This window comes from Pogonomyrmex barbatus, unplaced genomic scaffold (genome assembly GCF_055798465.1).
Source record: "Pogonomyrmex barbatus isolate J1 unplaced genomic scaffold, ASM5579846v1 scaffold1, whole genome shotgun sequence".
NCBI lineage: Eukaryota > Metazoa > Arthropoda > Insecta > Hymenoptera > Formicidae > Pogonomyrmex > Pogonomyrmex barbatus.
The window spans coordinates 7,545,105-7,567,005 of NW_028297098.1; the positions used below are offsets into that span (position 1 = coordinate 7,545,105).

A 21,901-nucleotide genomic window follows, 5' to 3' on the forward strand; every position below is an offset into this window, starting at 1 on the left:
TCGTATACTTGTTACTTAATTGATGTACAGAACTGAAGAGAGAGAGGGGAGGAAAAGGGAGACCAGAGAGAGAGAGAGAGAGAGAGAGAGAGAGAGAGAGAGAGAGAGAGAGAGAGAGAGAGTGTGTGTGTGTGTGTGTTAAAATATTGTTAGTGCGATGTATCAGTCTCTTCGAAACCTTTTACGATAGCAAGACCTTTTGCTCTTTTCTTTTTTCTTTTGTTACAAATGGATGTTAAAAAAATATTTATAATTGCACAAGTTATAACAATACGAATTGACCGGATCCCAGAAGCGTCTCGAATTAGCTTTTTGATTTCAACTCGACTATTATTTAATATATAAAGCAGCACCTATAATTTTTTTGTCTAAAACGCTTTTATAAAACTCTTTAATACGAGCGGTCAGTTCCCTTCGCAATTAACGGCGTTTCGCGAGAAACTCGAACCGATGAAAATAGCACCTCCCGCGCACCTCAGACGTGTGCACCAAAAAATAGACTCTCGAGAGATTTTTGCAGGGACAAACGCTCGATTCAATTCTGTTTTTCCGTCCTGCTTGCCGTTTATTTTTAGCCTCGTTACAGGGTACAGTGAACTTTGCTGCTGACAGGAAAACATGACGTTTTACTTTTCATTATGCTTTGTAACGCGTCCCCACGAGATATGTCATATAGGCTCAGGTATTTCAACATTTTTCGCCCTTTTTTCCCATGGGAATTCATAGCTAGCTTTCATTAGAGAAACATTTAGTAACGAAGGTCACAAAGTTTTATTTGTCATAGGAAAAGGAAATGTTTTAAAGATCCAATTTTAATATCGCTAATTTAATGCATAAATTTATTGCTAATATGATTAGTATCATATTTGTATGTGTGGTATGGTATGTGTGTGCGTGCGTGCGTGCGTGCGCGCGCGTGTGTGTGTGTGCGTGCGTACGTGTGTGTGCGCGCGCGCGCGTGTGAATATATTTTCCACAGAGTTCTCTTATTTTAAAAACAAGCTTTTAAAACAAAAAAATATATAAAATATTTTTGTTATCAAAATTAAAAATAAAACTTTTAGTTTAACAGATGTAAAATCTAAAAAGCTTTTCTTGTTTAAAATTTTATTTGATAGAAACAAATGGGATACAGTATTTTTCACTTCCCAGTGAACTTTAACAGAATTTAATTCGAGAGGTTGAAAAAATCCGGAAACTTCTTCGGAAATAAAATTTGCATAGAAATCACGTGGTTACGTTCCTCTGAGCTCCGAGTTTTGTCGATCACCGCAAATTACGAATCGGGCGCGAGCAGTGGATCCAACGGGGGGAGGGGCAGCTCACCCTCCACCGGCCGGCATTCAATTAGCACATTACGAACGTCCTGTCGAAGAGTGCAGGCGTGTTGATGGTCGGAAAGTAGGTAAATGGGTTCGCGTGATAGCCAGCCACGTCAATGGCCTTGTAATCGCATCGCCTTGATAAACTTTATAAATGAAAGCTTCGCGCGGGAGACTCGGTCGCCACGAATTACGTAAGTATACGGCACGGTCGACGGTTACACGGGGGAGGGGGGTAACGGATTAATTAGCGGTCTCTTGTGCTCGCCGTAACGCGGCGACGTAATTAGCGGCCGTTCAATCGGGAAATGACTGTAATCAATTTGTTGCGCCGATGAAAAACTTTCCCACTTACGAAATTCTAATTTATCATGACCAGTTATTTCTCGGTCGCTCGGTGGCGTTTGCGCGCCAAGAGGGCGAGAAGTGCATGTCGTGCATTAATGTCTCCGGATTAATTCTGTAATTACCTCTAGATGCGATTAGTACATAATTCTCGTTATTTCGCATATATAATTCTCATCGTCAGAATTCAGTAATTTTCGATCGATTAGAATTGTATTTTTCCTTTAAAAAATTCCGAAACTCGGCATTTTCGAAATTGCATTTGAAAGGTGTTAGCACATCTGAATATTGAAATTATTAAATTATATTTGAAGAATTTATACCTCTTTCTTTATGAATGTATTAGAATTTTTAATAATTAAAAGGTACCTTACCCCATCTCGTGGAAAAAAGAGACGTTTTCATTTTGTTAAAATTTCCTTTGCCATTGATTAGGAATATATTCTTAGAGATTCCTGAGATAACTTCTGAAGAAATTCTTTCAACCAGAATCTTTCGAATACTGAACATACATTAGAAAAAACTTCCAAGAGTTCACACGAAATCCGCCGTTTACGGTACGATAGATGTGCTTTATAATGTTCATAAAAATGCACTTATGCAATGACGTCAAATGAAACAGGTATGCAACAACATCGCGATGATGTATTATGCACGCGACTGTCATCGCAAGCCAAATATGCGTTTTGCGAGGATGGATACACACGAGCCTGTACAACTTCATATAATCGAAAGTCACGTTTCGTCGTGCCGCGGGAACTTGAATTATCATAATGATAGCAATGAGGATTTGCGCGATGCAATTATCGTGAACGAAGCTACGGAGTTATGCTCGTCGCGCACGCTGATATAATTACGTGATGACGATGAGGCGTGAGAAAATTCCACGACCGCGGGAACACACTCGCCGGGACGCGAATTGTCGCGAATAAATTTCCGCGCCCGGGATAACAATAATTATTTTAAATGGTACACTTAGCGATACAGATCGTACATACATTTAGCCGCGGAAACTGATACAATTTAACAGCGAGTGAGTGTATCTCACAACGTCATTTGTCGGATGAAATATGCATGAGCAATGCGTTACGCAGTGCGTTTCGCGCTGCTCGTTTATCAGTTGGCGTAAAAAATTGCGCGAGAAAATTATTTTGAATTTAATCGAAAACTGTGGAATAGAGTAAGCTTATTATTCGCGAACTTTGATTTATAAATAGTTTTGAATTTTTACTTTCGATAAAATAACAAAGAACTCTCGAAAATGTCAAGACAAAAAATTTATAAGCGACTAGTCCAAACGCTGTTAACGATGCGCAAATATAAACATCTTTTACGTTAATACACTAATAAATTTTAAACGTAATAACATATATCCGAATGTTTCGACTCATTTTTGACCTATTGTCAACGGAATAAAAATATATTTTATATTTTCGATCGTATAATTTTTCGTCGGATATTTTTTTCCTATTTTTTTTTTGTTTTTCTTCTCTCGTCACTTTTCGGAATTGGATGAGATGCACGTGAGTAGTCGGTCGGTCGTGTAGCTCGTTTTATGTCTCTCCCTTTCTCGCGATTCACTGAGCCGAATGCGGTTTTTCATTTCGCGGCATCCCCGACGCGACTGCACACCGATTGAACGGGATCGGCAACAGCTGTGCGGTCCACTACGAGTAGAACAGTCGAGGCTTGCTCGCGAGAGATACGTAAAAGAAATTTAGATGGCTCACGTCAGATCTCTTTTAATCCTCTCTATTGCCTCCTATTGCCTGGTAAATAATATTTCCATTAATTTTTTAATAGCTGACGCCCGGTCGCGCCAACGTTATTTTAGCTTTAAGCGAGATTTAACAAAACGTGTATCTGTATTTATCTTTCTTTCTAAATAAATACAGACAGACACACATTTAAATTTCGCTTGGTGCAATCGGGCCTAAATGATGGAAATTATATTTCTATCTTCCCTTTGAAACTCCTCGTCGCTACTATGCGACCACCCAAAATTAATTTAACCGTGGTGTGCGATTCTTCTCAATACCGATATATAAAATTGAAGGTAAAAAATAAAAAATTGCTTCTCTTCCAAGCGAGGCATTTAATTATAATCATTGTACACTTTTCATGTTTAACGGACTGGTCGCGAGATAGATTTTTTTTTTTTTTCCTACAAATGGGATGCAGCGTGCATTAGACAGGTCCTCGTCCCGCGCGCGATGCAATTCGCACGCATTGGAGCACTCGCTTCCTCCCCCGTTTTTCTCCTTTTTCCTCCGCCGATGTGGAAGAGAAGGTGGAGCTTACGCGACCCTCGACTTCCGCTCGTTGGGGATCGAACGAGCGGGCCCGTGCATACGTCGACGAGGTACAGGGTGTCCCGAAGTGGCCGTAAACGTCGAGAAACTGCATTTAGCTCTCTCGAGTCTGACCCGAATTACCTCGGTCTTAATGAAAGTTTTATCCTTGATGCTTTTGGATAATTCCTTCTTTCTGAAATATCGAATAATGTGCTTGAAATTTCCATCGATATAAATCCGCTTGATGGAAAAAGAGTGCAATCTTGTTCTGGATTTTATTTCACACCGTTGACCTCCCTCGCGGATTATTCGCCGGACAATGAAAGAGCAAAAGCTGCGCAGATCGCACGGAATTTCTTTGCTCGATCTATCCTCATTGTTCGAATTTGCCGGATCTGTTTGACATTTCCATTCATTATTTGTCAAAGTTCCTGACGCGTCGGACTCTAAGCGCGCGGACAAATATAGAAAGTTCTTGCTCTGATATATGGTTCTCTATCTCTAAATCGACTTCCTGTCAGATAATCTATTATCTCCCGTTACAGCGGAGGATATGGCCTTCTTGGAATGACCTGTATGATGAGCTTGTTCACGGAAGCGAAAAACTGGGACCGAGGACCGTCCGCGTCTCCCACCGCTTTTCCGTGTCTCTTGCGTTTTTCCGCACGATCGATACCGCCGCCATCGCGATGGGATCATTTCCGACGGGAGCTAAGGCGTCTTTTTTGCCATAACCGGAATTCGCTTAACGTAAATGAATATACAGAGTGTTCAGGAATTCCCGCCTTTCATCCATCACTTTGCCCGCGAATTGTTCGATTTAACCTGGGATCGGCCATTGAATTTTAAATATTCTTTCAATTAACGTTCGAATTTTGCAACTAATCAAGATTCACACTTGGATACTCGAATAAACGTTCGCATTGCTTATTATTTCCTATTTAATTCATGAGATCGTAGTTGTTTGTAAACTTCCATTATTTATGCGGTGAATTATTAATTAATCTATTAGTCTATTTGAATACTTGTCTATTAAGAATAAATTAACTTTATATTGATTAAGAAATTCGTGGACGAGAGAAAGCGAATGAGGAATCTTGAATATTCGTGCTGCAAAACTAGACATATTATTATTCTCGGAATTTAGTTATCAGCAATAAATTCTTCGTGCTCTTTTTTCCTGCCTTTACATTATTGAATAGCAGAATTATTCGATAGAAAGTCTCATAATAACGACAAATACGCTATAAATCATTATTGCCGCATATCAGCGCTCGTCATCGCATAGAATGTGCATTGTAACGCGCAACACGCGTTGTTACAACGCGTTATCTAATGTTATGACGGTCGCTTCGAAGATATTAATAAATTTCTGCCGGTATACACCGATAGCTTCTGTTAGTACTTATTTGTCGTCGTAAACGATGGAATAATTTACGAGCCTTTAAGTTTCGCGATCGAATGAGGATAATGCTTGTCAGAGGTTTAATTTAATTTGCCAAAAGCCCATTGTTCCCAATTTGCTCGTAATTTGAAAAATATCAATTTTGACATTACGGTAACATTACAGCATAAAAGATTGACAAAAAAAATTATTGTCTCTTATTACCGAAATTCTTCCGATATTTATTGAATATTTACTCGGAGAAAAAAGTCGTACTCAGTAGAAAAAAGTTCTAGTAACTAGAAATCTATTCACAAATGGCGTCTCAATTATGTATAATAAAGTTGTAATAAGAATAGTTGACAAATTATATGAATCAAGAAAGTATAATAATATTAATCATTTGTAATAAATCGTTAGATAAACTAATATATCGTGTACCATTGTTGTCAGTATGTATTTTTGAAACTTATCTTATTGTGACATTATATTTACTTCACAAAAATATTTGTCTAAATTAGAAATTAGAAAAATCTAATGTCATATTCTATTTGTATGAAGTCTATATAACTACGTAATTATTACGTAGTTGAGTCGCTATCAATTAATAATGTACATCTATCGTACTGTTGTTATCGTGACTATATTTTTGTTGTATTTAATACTATATTTTATATCTGTATTTTATACTTATTACTTTGAAAAACTAGTTGCAGGTACTTAAATTTCATAATTGTCATAAATATAATTGCCAGAACTATTTTGTTTTCTCTCAGTGTAATAGTTTAGTTTAACTCTTCTTTGTATAAAGAAGAGTTAAACTAACTTTGTACAAAGTTATGAATTACAGTAATTTATAAACAACTGAAAGAAACAACTGAAATCATAGCCAAGTTATTTAGATAAATAATGAGAAGAAACGTCTTTTTCATAAGCTGACATAAGAATAAACAATACATTGATATAAGTCGAATATGTTGTTAGTAAACAACTATGATTTAGCTTTAAGATTTTCTGTTTGGAAATTCATGTGTATTTTATATTATATTATTTAACTTTATAGTTATAGTCAGCTTTTATATTATTCACACATAAATACTTTCATATTATATTATTCAGACATAAGAATATAAAATAGGAAAATTATCGTCATATTAGTTTGAATTGCGCATTTTTACATGAGCGAAATTGTCCTCCAAACGGCGGAAAGAGCCTTGTAGGAATTGAACGTGGGAATATTGTATATTTCCGGCGGTGAACAGAAGGAATAACTTTCTTGTCGTTTAGTTTCTATCGCGGCTGACTTTTCGACGTCGTTTTCGTGTTCTGCAAAGTGCCAAGATAAATCTCGTAACGCTATCCAATATCTGTCTTATCCTTGTTAGACTGAATTCCGCAACTTCCGGCACTTTTCAATCGAATATCTCTGTCCATCTGCCTTCGTGATCGAAGACATTTGCGAAGTATTGAATAGACGAATCCAATAGACGCGCAATATTCTTGCATAAAATTCTTTATGAATGATATTTTACATCTTTTTTACATCTCTTTAGTCTTAATATATAAATTAATTTTACGATAAAAAAATGTAAGGATCAAATGTAAAAATCAAGCGCTGTTATCGGCAACGCAAAAATTTAATATTTATTAAAAAAATCATTTTACAAAGTTTCAATACATAGTTGTAATAAAACGATGAATTTTTGCTCATCGATAACAGCGCTTGATTTTTATTTATTGTGATATTTTCGAGAGACTTGTGATATAAAATGTCACTGGACTCTCGAAAATATCATACTAAATTAATTTGTTTGTTTTTTTAAGATTAAAAAAAAATTTTTAATTAAGAATTCTTAAATTAACAAAAGGTAATTAATAAAAGACATTACCTACATTGTATATCAAGAATATTTGACCAAATAATTATATCCTACAAAATTTATGGTTTATTTTTTTAAATACGTAACTTCAATACATCGTTTTATTATCAGATGGAAATTACATCGATATCGAAGAAAATGAAATTTTATCGTATTTTTAATTTACTTTTAATACACGCGTAGAAGTTCTGGATTACTATACAAATTTCACTCGAGCTCTAATTAATGGTCATCAAACAGGAAAACCATGCGCGTATTTGTTTTTAATTAACGTATAACATCGGATGGAAATTGGAAAATTCTACCGTTCATTTGCGTGACGATAAAATTTCCAACGATGAAAATTTTTAGATAACTCTCAGCAATATAAAAATTTAGCAGCATGAAAATACAATAAATGAAATAAATAGTGAATAAAGCGAATTGTTAAATATTTTTAAGTTACATAAATTTATATATAAATTTTTTCTCTTATTACTATTTTAATTTAATATTAATATTAATATTTGTGAAAATTATCATTTTTTTATAGGTGGTGGTGACAGCAACAAAGGAAGGAGTAAGAAATGGCGGAAGATGCTTCAGTTCCCACACATTTCCCAGTGCATCGGCCTAAAAGATAAACTGGGTGAGTCATAAATCATTGTAGAGGTTTTAAAAGTACCGAAAAAAATAGTGATCTTAATCGAAAGTTATTTTTATAAATTTTAAATAATATTTTGTAATTTTTCCGATAATGAGCGTTCCTACACACAAAATAATCGTAATGAAAAGTTACTCAATAGACTCATACGATTATTAAATCTTAGTCTGCAACATGCAGTACGCAGTTGAAAGAAATCGAATGGGCGGAGGAATGGAGACAACGCTCGTTGCATGTCCCATTAACCTACTCTGATAACGCTCTTCCGATTTGAAGTAATCAAATCTTGCGAATAAATGCGTCTGTTTTGTGTCCGCAAGTGTGCTAGCCCTATAAAACAAGAAAATAATTTTTTAATATCACTTAAAATTATTATTTATCTAAATCGCAGTGGTATTTTAAGATTCTTAGCGAATTAGTTTAATTTATTATTGAATATTTTATATAATTACGTATTGTAAGAAAAATAATAATATTATAAAGAAATAATAATATTATAAAGAAATAATAATAATAATAATAATATTAATCTAAAGTTATTAATTTTTAAAAAGACATTTCTAATTTGATTTAAAGAATAATTTAATCGGAAAAATAATTTTCAAAAGTACATAAATTAATTTAGAATTATTTATAGTCACACGCAAATAAATGACGTAACCATCTATCCAAGAATATTTTTGTCTATTTCCGCGAAAAGGACAAAACAGACCGAAGTAATTTTAAATAAAAAGCTATGACAATCTGATTCGTTTTGGAGACGGGAGATCATATTAGATTTCGCGAATGTAAATTAAATTTATCCATATGTACGCTTTGGGCGGCGCGACGTGCAGTCCATCTCGGAAAAAAATTCGCGAAAAATCAACGTTTGAAATTAAGCTGCGGGAATGTAATCAACATCGTGATTCACGACGTCGGCACGGCAGACGTTAGGTACGGTTATGTGGTGGACCAGCAGCCGATCGGGCGGCTGCTTTTCCGACAATTCTGCCAGGATAAAAAGCCGGCCTACTACCGCTACAATCTCTTCCTGGATGCGATCGAGAAGTACGAGATCGAGCTGGACGAGAATCGCATCGACCTGGCGAAGGAGCTGTTCGAGCAGTATCTGAAGCGTGAGGGCTCGGAGGTAGTCGACATCCTGAACGATTCCCTGATCTCGCAGTGCGAGGAGCAACTCGGCACCGGTGGCAAGGAGCTCTTCACCGAGGTCGCGCAAACCGTGAAGAACTTCCTGGCCGGCGAGCCGTTCTCGGCTTTTCTCAGCAGTTTCTATTTCTACAGGTGAAATGCCAGATTGTGTGACAGATAAATAATATAAATTCGTGGAGAAGAATCTCCCTTGACGAGAATCTAATTCTGACGAGAGAAAATTAGAGAGTAGATAATCGAATGATGTTTCTCCTACGGACTCTTCAGGTACCTCCAGTGGAAATGGCTGGAGGCGCAACCGGTGACGTACAATACCTTCCGGATGTACCGGGTGCTGGGCAAAGGCGGCTTCGGCGAGGTCTGCGCCTGCCAGTCGCGCGCCACCGGTAAGATGTACGCGTGCAAGAAGCTGGAGAAGAAGCGCATCAAAAAGAGGAAGGGCGAGTCGATGGTGCAGCTTGAGAAGAACATGCTGCAGAAGATCAACTCCAAGTTTGTCGTCTCGCTCGCGTACGCGTACGCGACGAAGGACGCGCTCTGCCTCGTGCTGACGGTCATGAATGGCGGCGACCTCAAGTTTCACATTTACAACATGGGCGGTGAGCCGGGTTTCGACATAAATCGCGCCCGATTCTACGCGGCCGAGGTCGTGTGCGGTCTGGAGCATCTTCATGTTCAGGGTATCGTCTACAGGGACTGCAAGCCGGAGAACATATTGCTGGACGATCATGGTCACGTGAGGATATCTGATCTCGGTCTCGCGGTGGAGATCACGGAGGGTGACATGGTGCGCGGTAGGGTTGGCACGGTGGGTTACATGGCGCCTGAGGTGATCGACAACGAGAAGTACACCTTCTCGCCGGACTGGTTTAGCTTCGGCTGCCTGCTGTACGAGATGATCGAGGGCCAGGCGCCATTCCGCGCCCGTAAGGAGAAGGTCAAACGTGAGGAAGTCGACAGACGCGTCAAGGAGGATCAAGAGAGGTACTCGCCCAGGTTCACCGAGGACGCCAAGAGTCTGTGCCAGCAGCTGTTGAAGAAGAGCCCGAAGAACAGACTGGGCTGCAAGTGCGGACGGCATGGGGCGAAGGAGGTGAAGCTCCATAGCTTCTTCCAGTGCTTGAACTGGAAGAGGGTCGAGGCTGGTATGTGGGAACCGCCGTTTGTGCCGGATGTAAGTAGGTGTCGTTCGATGATCGATCGTCTTATCGAGACTTTATCCCTTTCTTACTTTGTTTCTCATTTCGCGCTTGTTACGCAAATTTTTTAGCGAGTTCATTTATTTGCATTTTTGAACGTAAATTGTGTATAGGAATTTAATTTAATAATTTCGATAACTTTAATAATTACTAAGTTAACACAACGTTTATGTAGGAAATTCAAAAGAATTAACGAAATCGGCTGGAATTCGAATTTGGAATATTTTGTTGACGAATCACGACGACTTTCCACAATAACTATTTTTGAATCCTATCGATTAATTAGCCTTGAGATTTTTATATTCCTATACTTATGAATTCTTAATTAATGTGTTTTGCCGCGGTTATATAATGAAATGATGTTCTAAGAAATATAAATTGTTAGAAATTTAATGTTCTATTATTTTCAGTTCTATTATTTTTAATACTATGATCTTTAGTTATATAGCTTAAAGATGCTATAAGGATACATTACTGTCATTTGCATGATTCATCGCATAGAACATCATCAACATCACATTAATCCAAGGTTATGAAAATTATTAATCATTGATTAACATGTTTATCGTTACAGCCTCGTGCAGTTTATGCTAAAGATGTTCTGGACATCGAACAATTCTCTACGGTGAAAGGTGTTAATTTAGACGCCACGGACAACACCTTTTACAGCAAGTTTAACACCGGTAGCGTGTCCATTCCATGGCAAAATGAGGTAAGACACCCGTATGTGTCACACATCCATATCGTAATCACCGATTGTGAGACATATTGCGTCTCTGAGAGGAGGCCTTTGACCTTTCCTATAAAAATAATATCATTCCTATGCGGCACGCGGCAGACGATTACAAGATCTCCATTATAACATATGAATAAATCGCATTCTTCATTCGCCCATACACTTAATCTTAAACGTTCATATTGATATCAACAATATTTGAATATTGTCAGAAGCTGTGCAGAGGAAATCCGAAACAATTTTGAGATTTAACAATATCTTTCTAACAAATTTCGATTTTTTTTCAAGAAAATTTTGAAAAAGGATAATTGTTGTTAAATAAGGACGCTGATTTAACGTGAGATTATCATTCAGTTATAAATATTTATTAAATGGCTCGTGCACTAAAATAAAATAAAACAGTAAATTAGCTTCTAAATAGCGCTTTTAGTTTAAGAGAGAATATCAATTTTAATGTATATTTTATTCCGATTTTTGTAACGCAGGTGTTATCTTAATAAAAACGAAGGGATGTCATTTATATAATATTCTTGTGAGTCTCGAATTAAGTATCTCGGCTAATTCTCGAGTTAAAATTCTGAAAATGTAAAATTTATTTGAATTTAAAATGTAACAAGGCAGCAATAAAGTCACGTTATTTGCGCTCTAGAGGTTTCTGCTTTGTTTTGCTTTCTGAAAATATTATATTACATGCATTCGGAACATCTGGAGAGCGATGCTGGCACTTAGATCAAAAAATATAGAGCTCGCGCAAAGTGTTTTCCTACGTCAGAGGCAGCGCGAGAAGCTCGTTATCACTGGCGTTATTCGGGTGGATGTATTTAAAGCCGCGATGTGTAAAACGCGTTACACACGAGCCATCTTCTGCCGACCTTAAATCATTTACTACGTACCTCGCAGAGATCGTCGAACCGTAATCTAACATGTTTGACTTCTTACAGATGATAGAGACTGGAACTTTTAAGGAATTGAATGTATTTGGTCCTAACAACACGCCCACTCCAGATTTATTAGTAAGCCAAACACCGCCCAATAACGAGAACAGAGGCTGCTTTCCCTTTCGGAGAAAGGTAACTTAATTTATGAAGTTTTTATTTTTACAAGATTAGTTAAATCTATTTTCGAAAACAGTCTGGATATTTAAAAAAATATCCGAAAGAGATTAAAGTATGTTTTAGACTTTTTAAGATATTTTTTAATGAATTTTTAAAAGTTATTTAAAAAATGCTTGAAAGAGAGATTTAAAAGATTTAAAAGATCAAAATATTCTTTAAAATTGTTTGTAAGATATTCTTTGCTATTAAATTACTTTTTAATTGTTATAGAAAAATATTCTAATATATACATATATATATATTATTATCGTAAGATTGCAATATTATATACACGCATTACAGAGGAATCAGAGCGCTCGTACGAAAGAGGTACCGCTGTCGGAGTGCCATTTGCTGGAGTTGTTACAGACACAGAACTCGGAGATGCCGGCCAGCTGATCCATGGTGAGCGCAAGTAACAGCCTGAATCGATCGACGTCATCGCCATTTCGACGTTGCCGCTACCCCGACGTTGCTGACGATGTCGCGCGTCCAGGTGCCGCCGGTTGCGGTTGCTGTGCTAAGAGCAAACCGATCTCATTCTCCCTCTCAGTGACACCCGAAGCCTCGGGAACAGTCTCCGAAAGTGACTGTACGGTTCGCTTGATAAAAAGCCGCAATGACTGCGGACCCGAAGCGTCCTCTTGGGTTCATCGGGGTCGGGTTCGAGATGCGCGCGATGAAAAAACGTGCGTCCGCGCGGTTCTACGAGCGCGCATACAGCTGCTCATATGCAACAAGCAAACGCAACACACGCAGCAAACCAAACACATTGTATGCGTCTGTCAAGTTCGAATGACACGTTCGTTACCAAATATATTTTCCTCGAGCTCGAACGCGGGAATGCTCGACGTGCACTTTTGCACGTCTATCAATGTGTATCGACGTGTTTTATCGAGCCTCGATGTGTCCCGAATCGCCAGTCGCGGACGAGAGAAAATTTAAGGCGATATGTAGATAGACGATTAGTGTCGCTCACGGCACGATTACGTAGCTCATGTAATATTCTGAATGCGACGGAAATTCGACTTTCATTTTATTTCTCATTAACTATGAAATGGCGCTTGAAATCTTCAATCTCAAGTTCGATATTTTGAGTTGAGACAAATGAATACATGTAAACGGATAAACAAATGTGCAATTATATACACGCGTGAACACTTCTAGACGTACTTATAAATTGTTTTGAATTATAGTAAATTTATAAAAATTTAATTTATATACTATATAGTAATTTTCAAAGAGTGTTTCTCGCGTTCTCTTAGGATAGATCTTTGTTTCATATCGCTTTATTCTTAATAACTGAGGAGCTCGTTACCTCATCTCGTCGAAGAGAGTCACATTGGTGCGCGACGTAGCCGGTGAGAAATCGTGAGTTGAAATTTAATTTTATTTACGCTCAAATCCGAGTGCTTTTAAGTACTTCCCGAGAATCTCGAGACGATTTACCATTTTGTTCAGTCCACTTTTCGACCGTCGACGATCTCAATGTATTGTTCGGTAAGGTCATATCCGTCGGAGGCTGCACGGCCAAGAACTTTGGTCGTAAGCGTGTAAGCGCGCGCGAATAGCTTCTATGATTTATGAACGCGCGCGATAGGGTTTAAGACTCGCGGGGGCCGAAATAGAGTAAGAAGAGCTGTTGTAGACGAGCGATAACGAGCGCGCACGTGGAATGGACGGGTCGTAAAAGAGCACGTGAAAGCCGGCGCTCGCCTGCCCGCTCGCTCGCTCGTTCTCGCGTATCGCGGCATTAAGCTACCGGCAAACGGACACCCGACACTACCGCGATGCAAATAAACACTCGCGTGTATTCGCGCGTTATAAACGTTAACCCGATACATATATCCGGAGATTGCAATTGCAGGCATATGGAGCATGTGCATACGATGCTGTAAGTTGAGCCGAGAAGACGCTACGACTGAAAATGCGACGAACGAAATTATTAATGATATTGATCTAGCATTGCCAAATGGAGACGTCGGATAAGTCTGACAAAGTGACAAATGAAGATAAACTTACGATAAAGTGTTTCGGAATATTTAATAATGCTGCCACTACATGACAACGCACAAATATCATTAATAATAAAATTATTTTCTTCTCGAATGCCTTTAACACACGGTATACTTTATCGTATGGTATCGTATGGTAAACATCTAGAAAACACAGAAGAAGGGATACTAAATGGAAATTGTATTTGTCGATAGTTTCGGGAGATCGTGTTCCAACCGAGCGACATCCATCATTCTTCATAGCAGTGTTTTATGAAAAGTTATAAATTCCTTGTTTCTTTCTGGGCATTTGTTTTATCATATTCTGACACGAGAAATCTCACGATAGATTAATCCAGTATTCGAGCCGATCTGATAATACGTAATAATTTGATTTTAATATATAATATGAAAATTATAGACTTATTAAGAAGAAAGAATCTATTAAAATTAAGATTCTCAAAATTTGTTCTATCAACCCAAAAAGTAGAATTTAAAATTTTATTTTTATTATTGAAGACATTTGAAATCTCAACCACATTTCATTCTCTTTATTGTGTGACGCATTAAATCTGCTGTACGCATGCACGCTTCAAAAGACACTGTTAGAAATGTGAGCGAAAAGCTCTTGCGAATCAGATTAACAGGCACACTCGGACAGTTTGTGAGCAATTTGGCCCATCTCCAATTGCGAAACGTGTGCCAACGATTCGGGTTCCCGTTGAAGATTTCGCTTCTCTTTGGCAAACAAATCGTCGCGGGTCATCATGTCGAAAACGTCCGACCGCTCTCCTCCCTATAAAACCCGAATGCGAACGTCGATACATTCGAAATTCTTAATCTCATTGAGAATCTCTCGCAGAATTTGACTCTTCCTCTACTAAAATAATATCGAAAAAATTAATCGATATTAGATAGATAAAAATATTGAATAAAAAAATTTTATTTTTACTTTAACGTTTTTCCGTGTTGTCTAATGCGATAACGAATTTCCGTCATTTACAAAGGGATTTATAGAGATTAACTCAATGACTGCTGTATCAAGTGAACACATTGTAATTGGACTTGGAAATTTGTTATCTGGCAGTATAGCTTCTTGTCAAGGAGATACAAAGATGAGTAGATGAAATAATTCACTTAAAATAAACGTTTGAGAAGAGCCTTGTAGATTTATAAGTGGCACTAGCAAATGTATAAACGATTTTGCGTCTTGGTACATCTTCTTGGTACATCTTCTTTTATTCGTGTAAAACCGATGCTGTTAGAAAGAGACACGCACAAACGATCGCAGAAACATGTTCACGTGCGCGCATACGCAGCTTCACGTGAATTGACGAGATTTCAAATTTTTAAAACTGAGTTCTTGGAATCGATAAACAAAAACTTAGATTAGATTTTGTGAATTGAGTGAAAAATTTTATATTTATTATTCTTAATTATTATGCCGAATTAATGAACATAAATTATGAATTTACTTGTTATTATTAATTATGCTTATTTTTTTGTGAGGCGCACAAATTATACTTAACGATTGTTATGTAAACAATACTCCGAACAAATTTTTCCTTGTGGCTCAGTATTGTAAAAGTAATTACTTTTTATGATGATTAAGATAAACAAGACTTAGTTTATGAGATCCGAGAATAGTTGAAGGGTGGACGTCGAATGTCTTTTAATTGTCAAGAGAGTTGTTCCATGCATTTTTTTGACATATTAAGTTTTTATAGTTTTAAATATTATAAGTAGTATTAAATATAAAAAAATATATTAAATACAAACATATCATATTATAAGAAAATATTAAAAAGAACGACGTTATTTTATTTTAGTCTTGTAAATACAGAAAACTTAATAAACAAATCTCTGTAAATGAGAGATTTATAATCTCGTTCTGTAACTCAGAATATTATTTCTGACACTTGACTGACATTTGACGTTTATTTTTTAATATCCGTGTAATATCAATATATTATCAATATATAATATGTATTATTTAAATGGAAAAGTACGCAGAACGATGATTGACTAGAACGATTTAAATTGGTGATAAACCAGTAATTAAACTTCCTTGATGTTGATACGTTATCGAATCATCGATATACATTATGTATCACATCTTGCAACTATATTTTACATATAATAATATTTATGTGAGAAACACTATTCTATTTATAACGGTTATGTCAACCGGTTCGAGATCAATGATAAAGTATGTAAAAAAGCACGGTTATGCGATAGTGTAAAAGATCACTTTTTGTCGGATAAACCGTCAGACAGACACACATTCATAATATATTACATCGCACAAATCGCAATTCTCCCAGTGCAAATGCTAAAATATTTTTATTTATTAAATAAAAAAAGCTCAAGAATCTCCAATCTTAATTAAAAAGAATTTTTAACTAATCTTGATCAATATTCAATAATTTATGCTTATTAATGTTACAAATCGCAAATTAATCAATTATTACTTAATTTGAAAATGGACTCCTGCCAATTTATTCTAATTTATTTTCGCGGGAAGATACTTTAATAAAGGGAGACACATTAGATTGCTAATGGCATTCATAAATTAGTATAGAACTAATTTATGATCTTTTTAACATATTATCGATTTGTGACTCATTTATTCTTTTTGTCGACAACACACGAGTTCACTCTTCAGTGGATGCTTTCCATTTAGACCCAAGTCGACACAAGTATCGTTCTATCTTTTTTTGGCTTTCAATGATTAACAAGGACAAAATGATATTTGTGTCGACTTGTGTCACTAAATGGAAAACACCCAGTATAGCGAAACATTATCTTTCAACTGTGATTTTTTAAAATGCCCTGTTTAATCTCGTTGTTAGTATACTGACCATTGCAGGAATATCTTTTAAGATGTTACTTCTTATCGTTTTAACATTATTTTCTTATTTTAACTTGTTACATCGTTTCACATTATTATGTAATAACGACGGGTAAGGGAGACATTTCGCTTTAATGAGATCCGTCGCGTGATCTACTTGTATAGATAACGATGTCCGATTATTATATATTTGCAAGAAGAATACCAAACTATTTAATAATTTTTCTAGCATACATAAGCCTAAATAAAGCGCGTAACACGCTCTTATCTACACAGAAATATACATATATTTTTTTGTCTCCGTGTATGTAGTTTAGATAGCTAGATAGATAGATAGATATATATATATATATATATATATATATATATATATATACATAAATATATACATATACGATAGACTGCTGAATATAGTTTTGCAAATAGCATTTGCTTCCTTTGTACAATTCGTATTTAAATTATTATGGATCTGTGTAAGCATGTAACATTTATGCGATTATATATATATATATATATATATATATATATATATATACATATATCTAATTCGTGCGTGCGTGTATGTGTGTGTGTGTGTGTGTGTGTGTGTGTGTGTGTGTGTGTGTGTGTGTGTATAAAATATAGTTATTTAATCTGATCCAAAAATTTGAAATAAATAAATCACAGAAAATGTCCAATTTATATATATATATATATATATATATATATATATATAATGTTCTCTGTAATCAAATTTCATCAAAACTATATTCTTGGGATCACATTAAATAACTCTCGTTTTCTGATTATTACATAATAATCACATACGGGCGCGAATTCTCTCGTCGATCCAATTTGAGGCCAGATTTAAACAAGTGACGACCATTAATGATAACACAATTAATGACTAATAATTATAATGTTAAAGTATTCATTAAGGTGATGGGTATGTCTCCCACGTTAATATTCTCCGTAACGCGCTACAGTCATTGTTCGATAATCATTCCATCCTATCATGCGTGTAAGGCATCTTTGTTTTATTTTTATGGAATAACAGCAGGATCCTAAAAAAATTATTAAGCGATAGCTAATTAGAATGTATAATGTCGCTTGTTCTTGTCTATCAGACAGGTCTGTACGAGAGAGACTTTTAACACAAGCTAAGTATAACTTGAGAGAATGCTTCCAGCATTATCGGATAGAACACAATTAATGTAGATATGCAGGAAGCGATTGCCGATCTCGCGGGACGCGTGCGAGATCATCGTGACGTAAATTTCAATTTAGGATCGTCTGATTGCGCGTCTGATTGTTATAATTTTGATAGCGTGACATAGTTCCGAGTACCGCGCCGGTCTCCAAATGTGCCAGTAATTTAGGACTGATCGACAGGTAGACAAAAAAGATAATATCACTTATTGTTTTATATTATATTTTGTATATCTTGTGCGCGGACATTTTTCTTCCTGTGCGACGTTTGTCCCGCGATTTCATGTAAAACCGTCGTAACACGGTCCGTTAAATGTAAAATCGAGACTTGTCGTTAGAAATGCGGACATGATAAATTACGACATTGCGAATCGATATCGCACACGACTCTTCCATATGCCGGACATGCGAAACGGAATAATTTCAGATATGTCGTTCATCACATCACTGGAAAACTTCCCCCGTGTGTCATTCGAGATGTGTGAGTAACATCGCTAGGAGGCAGACAATTCTGTGTAAATACGTCAGTGATGATGATAATAATAATAATAATAATAATAATAATAATATCGATTCGAATTAATTAAGCGCGGATGTAGATGCGAGTACTGTATTATATATTGTACAAGTGGTATGTGTAAAATTAACAGTACAAGCGTAAAATTTATATGATAGAAATGTATACATTTCTGTTGTAAACCGTATAAGTTTTACACTCGCCGTAAGCTTTGCACAATTTTACTTAAATTTTTTTACAGTTAAAGGCGAAAGTAAGAACTGCGAAACAAAGTGCTGTCGGAGCGATTATTATCTATACTCGTCTCTCCATTCATCTTTCCTCTCTCATCTTCAATGTCCGTTGCTGTCAGCACCTGTAATAACGTCACGATGCTTCGGTTGTATTTATTATCGGTTATATTTATCGTGCCAAGATAATGAAGATAATACATTGATTGACTTATCGTGATGGCGTTAATGTATATTAGCGGTGTTTATAAACAGTACAAATTATCGGAATAATTGTAATGCTACAACGTTTTTTCAGTAATGAATAATAATGAAATATAAGATTATTGAATGATAACGATTTCTTTAACTATTCAATCACTATAAAATTTTCCAAGAATTGAACTCTCGAATTTCATTAACGAAAAATTATTATCTTTGTACAATTTTAATTAATTTCACAGTTATTTCTGCATTACGTGATATCGTACCCGAAGCATCCAAGCGCCTTTATTAACGATGCCGTCGCGTCGTTTGCAACGGGAGACTGTCGCAAATCAGCTCGCTGCTAGAATTAGTATATAATTATCGTCGTCCTGTAGATTATAGCGCGCGATATTTTAACCAGCCGAGTTTCAATAAACTTCTGCGCGAAGAAAACGCATTTAGAGGCGTTTAGTTAACCGCAAGCCTCGCGGAAGCCTGATGACGGAAGGACAAATTGTAGCCAACCCAATTGAGCGTTTTAAATTATCAATTTAAAGCGCTTAATTAATTTAGCCGATTAACAATATTATGTGTGATTATTTATATATGTTTGAATTCTTTCGAACCGCTGATGAGACGAAAAAGAATACCGGAATGTTAGAATCGCCTGACGAACGATCGTCAGGCAGCGATTAATTAGTAATTTGACTCGCCCGTATCAATTTGTTTCTATAGATATAACAGACTTCGACATTTTTTTGCTATGCGACTTTAGCAACGTGCGCAGTTCTTCGAAACGCTTCTTAACACGAATCTTCAGTTAGTTCTAAGTAGACCGACGATATCTACATAGATTCATTTTACAAGTCGACAATCCTCGGAAAAGGAGCCGAGAACAAGGAAGACTGTAAAATACCATTCTGTTCCACGGAAAGCCAAATGAATATATTCCCGCGTTTCCTTCTCTTTTTTTTACAATTTTGATACGTTGTACGACTGCTGTGAGTAAAAAGCTATAAATATATATATAAATATACATATACATACACACACGCACACACACATATATATATATTTTATATATATATATTATCGTGTGTAAGTTATAAATACGCGGATATCTATTGTATTTATAACTTATATGTTTATACACATGCAAATATAGACACGTATATAATCAGACTCGTCGTAATCTCGTTAGTTATCTCTTTGTTATCGTTCTCTATTTTCCTTTCGCAGTTAAAAGATGGTGCGCAGGAAAATTACGACTGTATTTTTGCGACTTCGACAAGTCCATTAATTCGATCACAAGTGAGGGAATTATGTAATCAATACACAGGTATTTACACAATATAATATATTGTCACATTTCGCTCTTTATACATATATATATATATTTTTTTTTTCTTTTCCACTTTTCTTTTTACGTGCTCAGATCCTAAGCTACATTTCTTAACTCGCATGATTGTTAATCTGTAACGCGTCACATGAAAAGATGATGCATTACTTTACACAATTCATCGTTAATCGATTAATCTTTCAAAATCGTTCCAAAACGCATTCGTATTATGGATGGTATTTTAACAAAAAAATTAATATAAAAGATGCACTCATGTTAATAATATTCTTCCTTAACTTTGTCTCGCTTTTTTCTCATCTAATTTTATCATCGACCAATTCATTGATATTTTATTGTCACGAGTCAGAATGCCTGCTGGCACCTATTCGCTATAATATTAAATATTTATGTCAAAATCGATATTATAAATTCATAATAACTATTTAAACTTTTATTAACAGCTTATTTCTCACGAAATACTATTATCAATTAATAATATTTATATTAAATATTAATTTAAATATCTACAAATATATATGTAAAATTTAATAATGTTCAAAATAATGAAAATGGCACGGATTTTTAAATATTTGGCGCTTATCAAAAATTATTTGAACGCGTTTTACTAAAGTAATTACAAATGGTTCAATATTTTACTTATTAGTGTAATTTCGCACCAGCAGGCATCCTGAAGAGCGTTGATGAGTTTGTGATTTTTGAAGTCACATTCAAAAATCATAAATATATAGCTAAAATGACGAAGAAATATGCAATTATCATTCGCAACGAGAGAGCAGCATCAACGATACGCCTTTATGAAGACACGTTCATCCAAATTCGCGAAAGAAAGTTATTGTCTTACGTGCCTTAGAGTCACGACGATAATAACTCTATTTTAATGCTAAACTATTAAAACCTATTGTGATTAAATATGTAATAGCTATGCTTCTTAATTTAAATATTTAAATTTTTAGAAGGTGGACGAATCGCCGAGCTGCTTTTTAAATATGATACTGGAATAACTAAAACTAATACATGAGAAGTTAGGATGATCTTTTAATTAGGCAAGATCTTGTTTTACGAATATCTTGTAAAAAATACGTTTTTTTTGGTCCTAAAATAACTCTGCTACGGATATGTGCAACGATGCCATTTCCTAGACTGAGGACTATCTTCCGTTCTTAGAAATGAAATTCTAAAGATGCAAAGTGACACAATGATAATATCGCTGCTATTTGATATATTGAATCAAAAACATTTTTCATCTGGACAATTAAGAGTAAAGGGAATTCTAAAGTAAAATTAAAAATTTTATCCATTGATTAGTGCTCCGGGCATTTTAAGCGTTATTAGTCGTATACCAAAAAATCGAGACTCTACTTAAGTATAATCACATCTTGAGAGGCACAGACGCACCCAAAAATCTAACAACGTACAAATCATTTTATCCGGTCAATAGAAACGCATTTTTATGCAATCGAAGCGAAATTTCGTTTCTTCTCTCTTTTCTCTTTTTTTTAATTCCTTTGTTAATTAGAATAGAT

The 21,901-nt window shown here is 35.7% G+C and overlaps 2 protein-coding genes across 3 annotated transcripts in view; both read left to right on the top strand.

The window, feature by feature from the left end:
* The window catches only part of Gprk2 (G protein-coupled receptor kinase 2), a 33,079-nt gene extending 13,910 nt beyond the window's left edge, over positions 1-19,169 (top strand). For both annotated transcript variants that reach the window (XM_089072968.1, XM_089072971.1), the window contains 6 exons: positions 7,758-7,853; positions 8,798-9,155; positions 9,291-10,197; positions 10,797-10,934; positions 11,900-12,028; positions 12,356-19,169. In XM_089072968.1, coding sequence (XP_088929094.1) covers positions 7,758-7,853; positions 8,798-9,155; positions 9,291-10,197; positions 10,797-10,934; positions 11,900-12,028; positions 12,356-12,451 — 1,724 coding nt within the window. In that variant the 3' untranslated portion in view covers positions 12,452-19,169. The remainder of the gene's footprint in view (positions 1-7,757; positions 7,854-8,797; positions 9,156-9,290; positions 10,198-10,796; positions 10,935-11,899; positions 12,029-12,355) is intronic.
* A 767-nt stretch (positions 19,170-19,936) lies between these two features.
* The window catches only part of LOC148937995 (uncharacterized), a 42,859-nt gene continuing 40,894 nt past the window's right edge, over positions 19,937-21,901 (top strand). The window contains exons 1-2 of the mRNA XM_089073032.1: positions 19,937-20,019; positions 20,258-20,357. The gene's annotated coding sequence lies outside the window, so the exon portion shown is untranslated. The remainder of the gene's footprint in view (positions 20,020-20,257; positions 20,358-21,901) is intronic.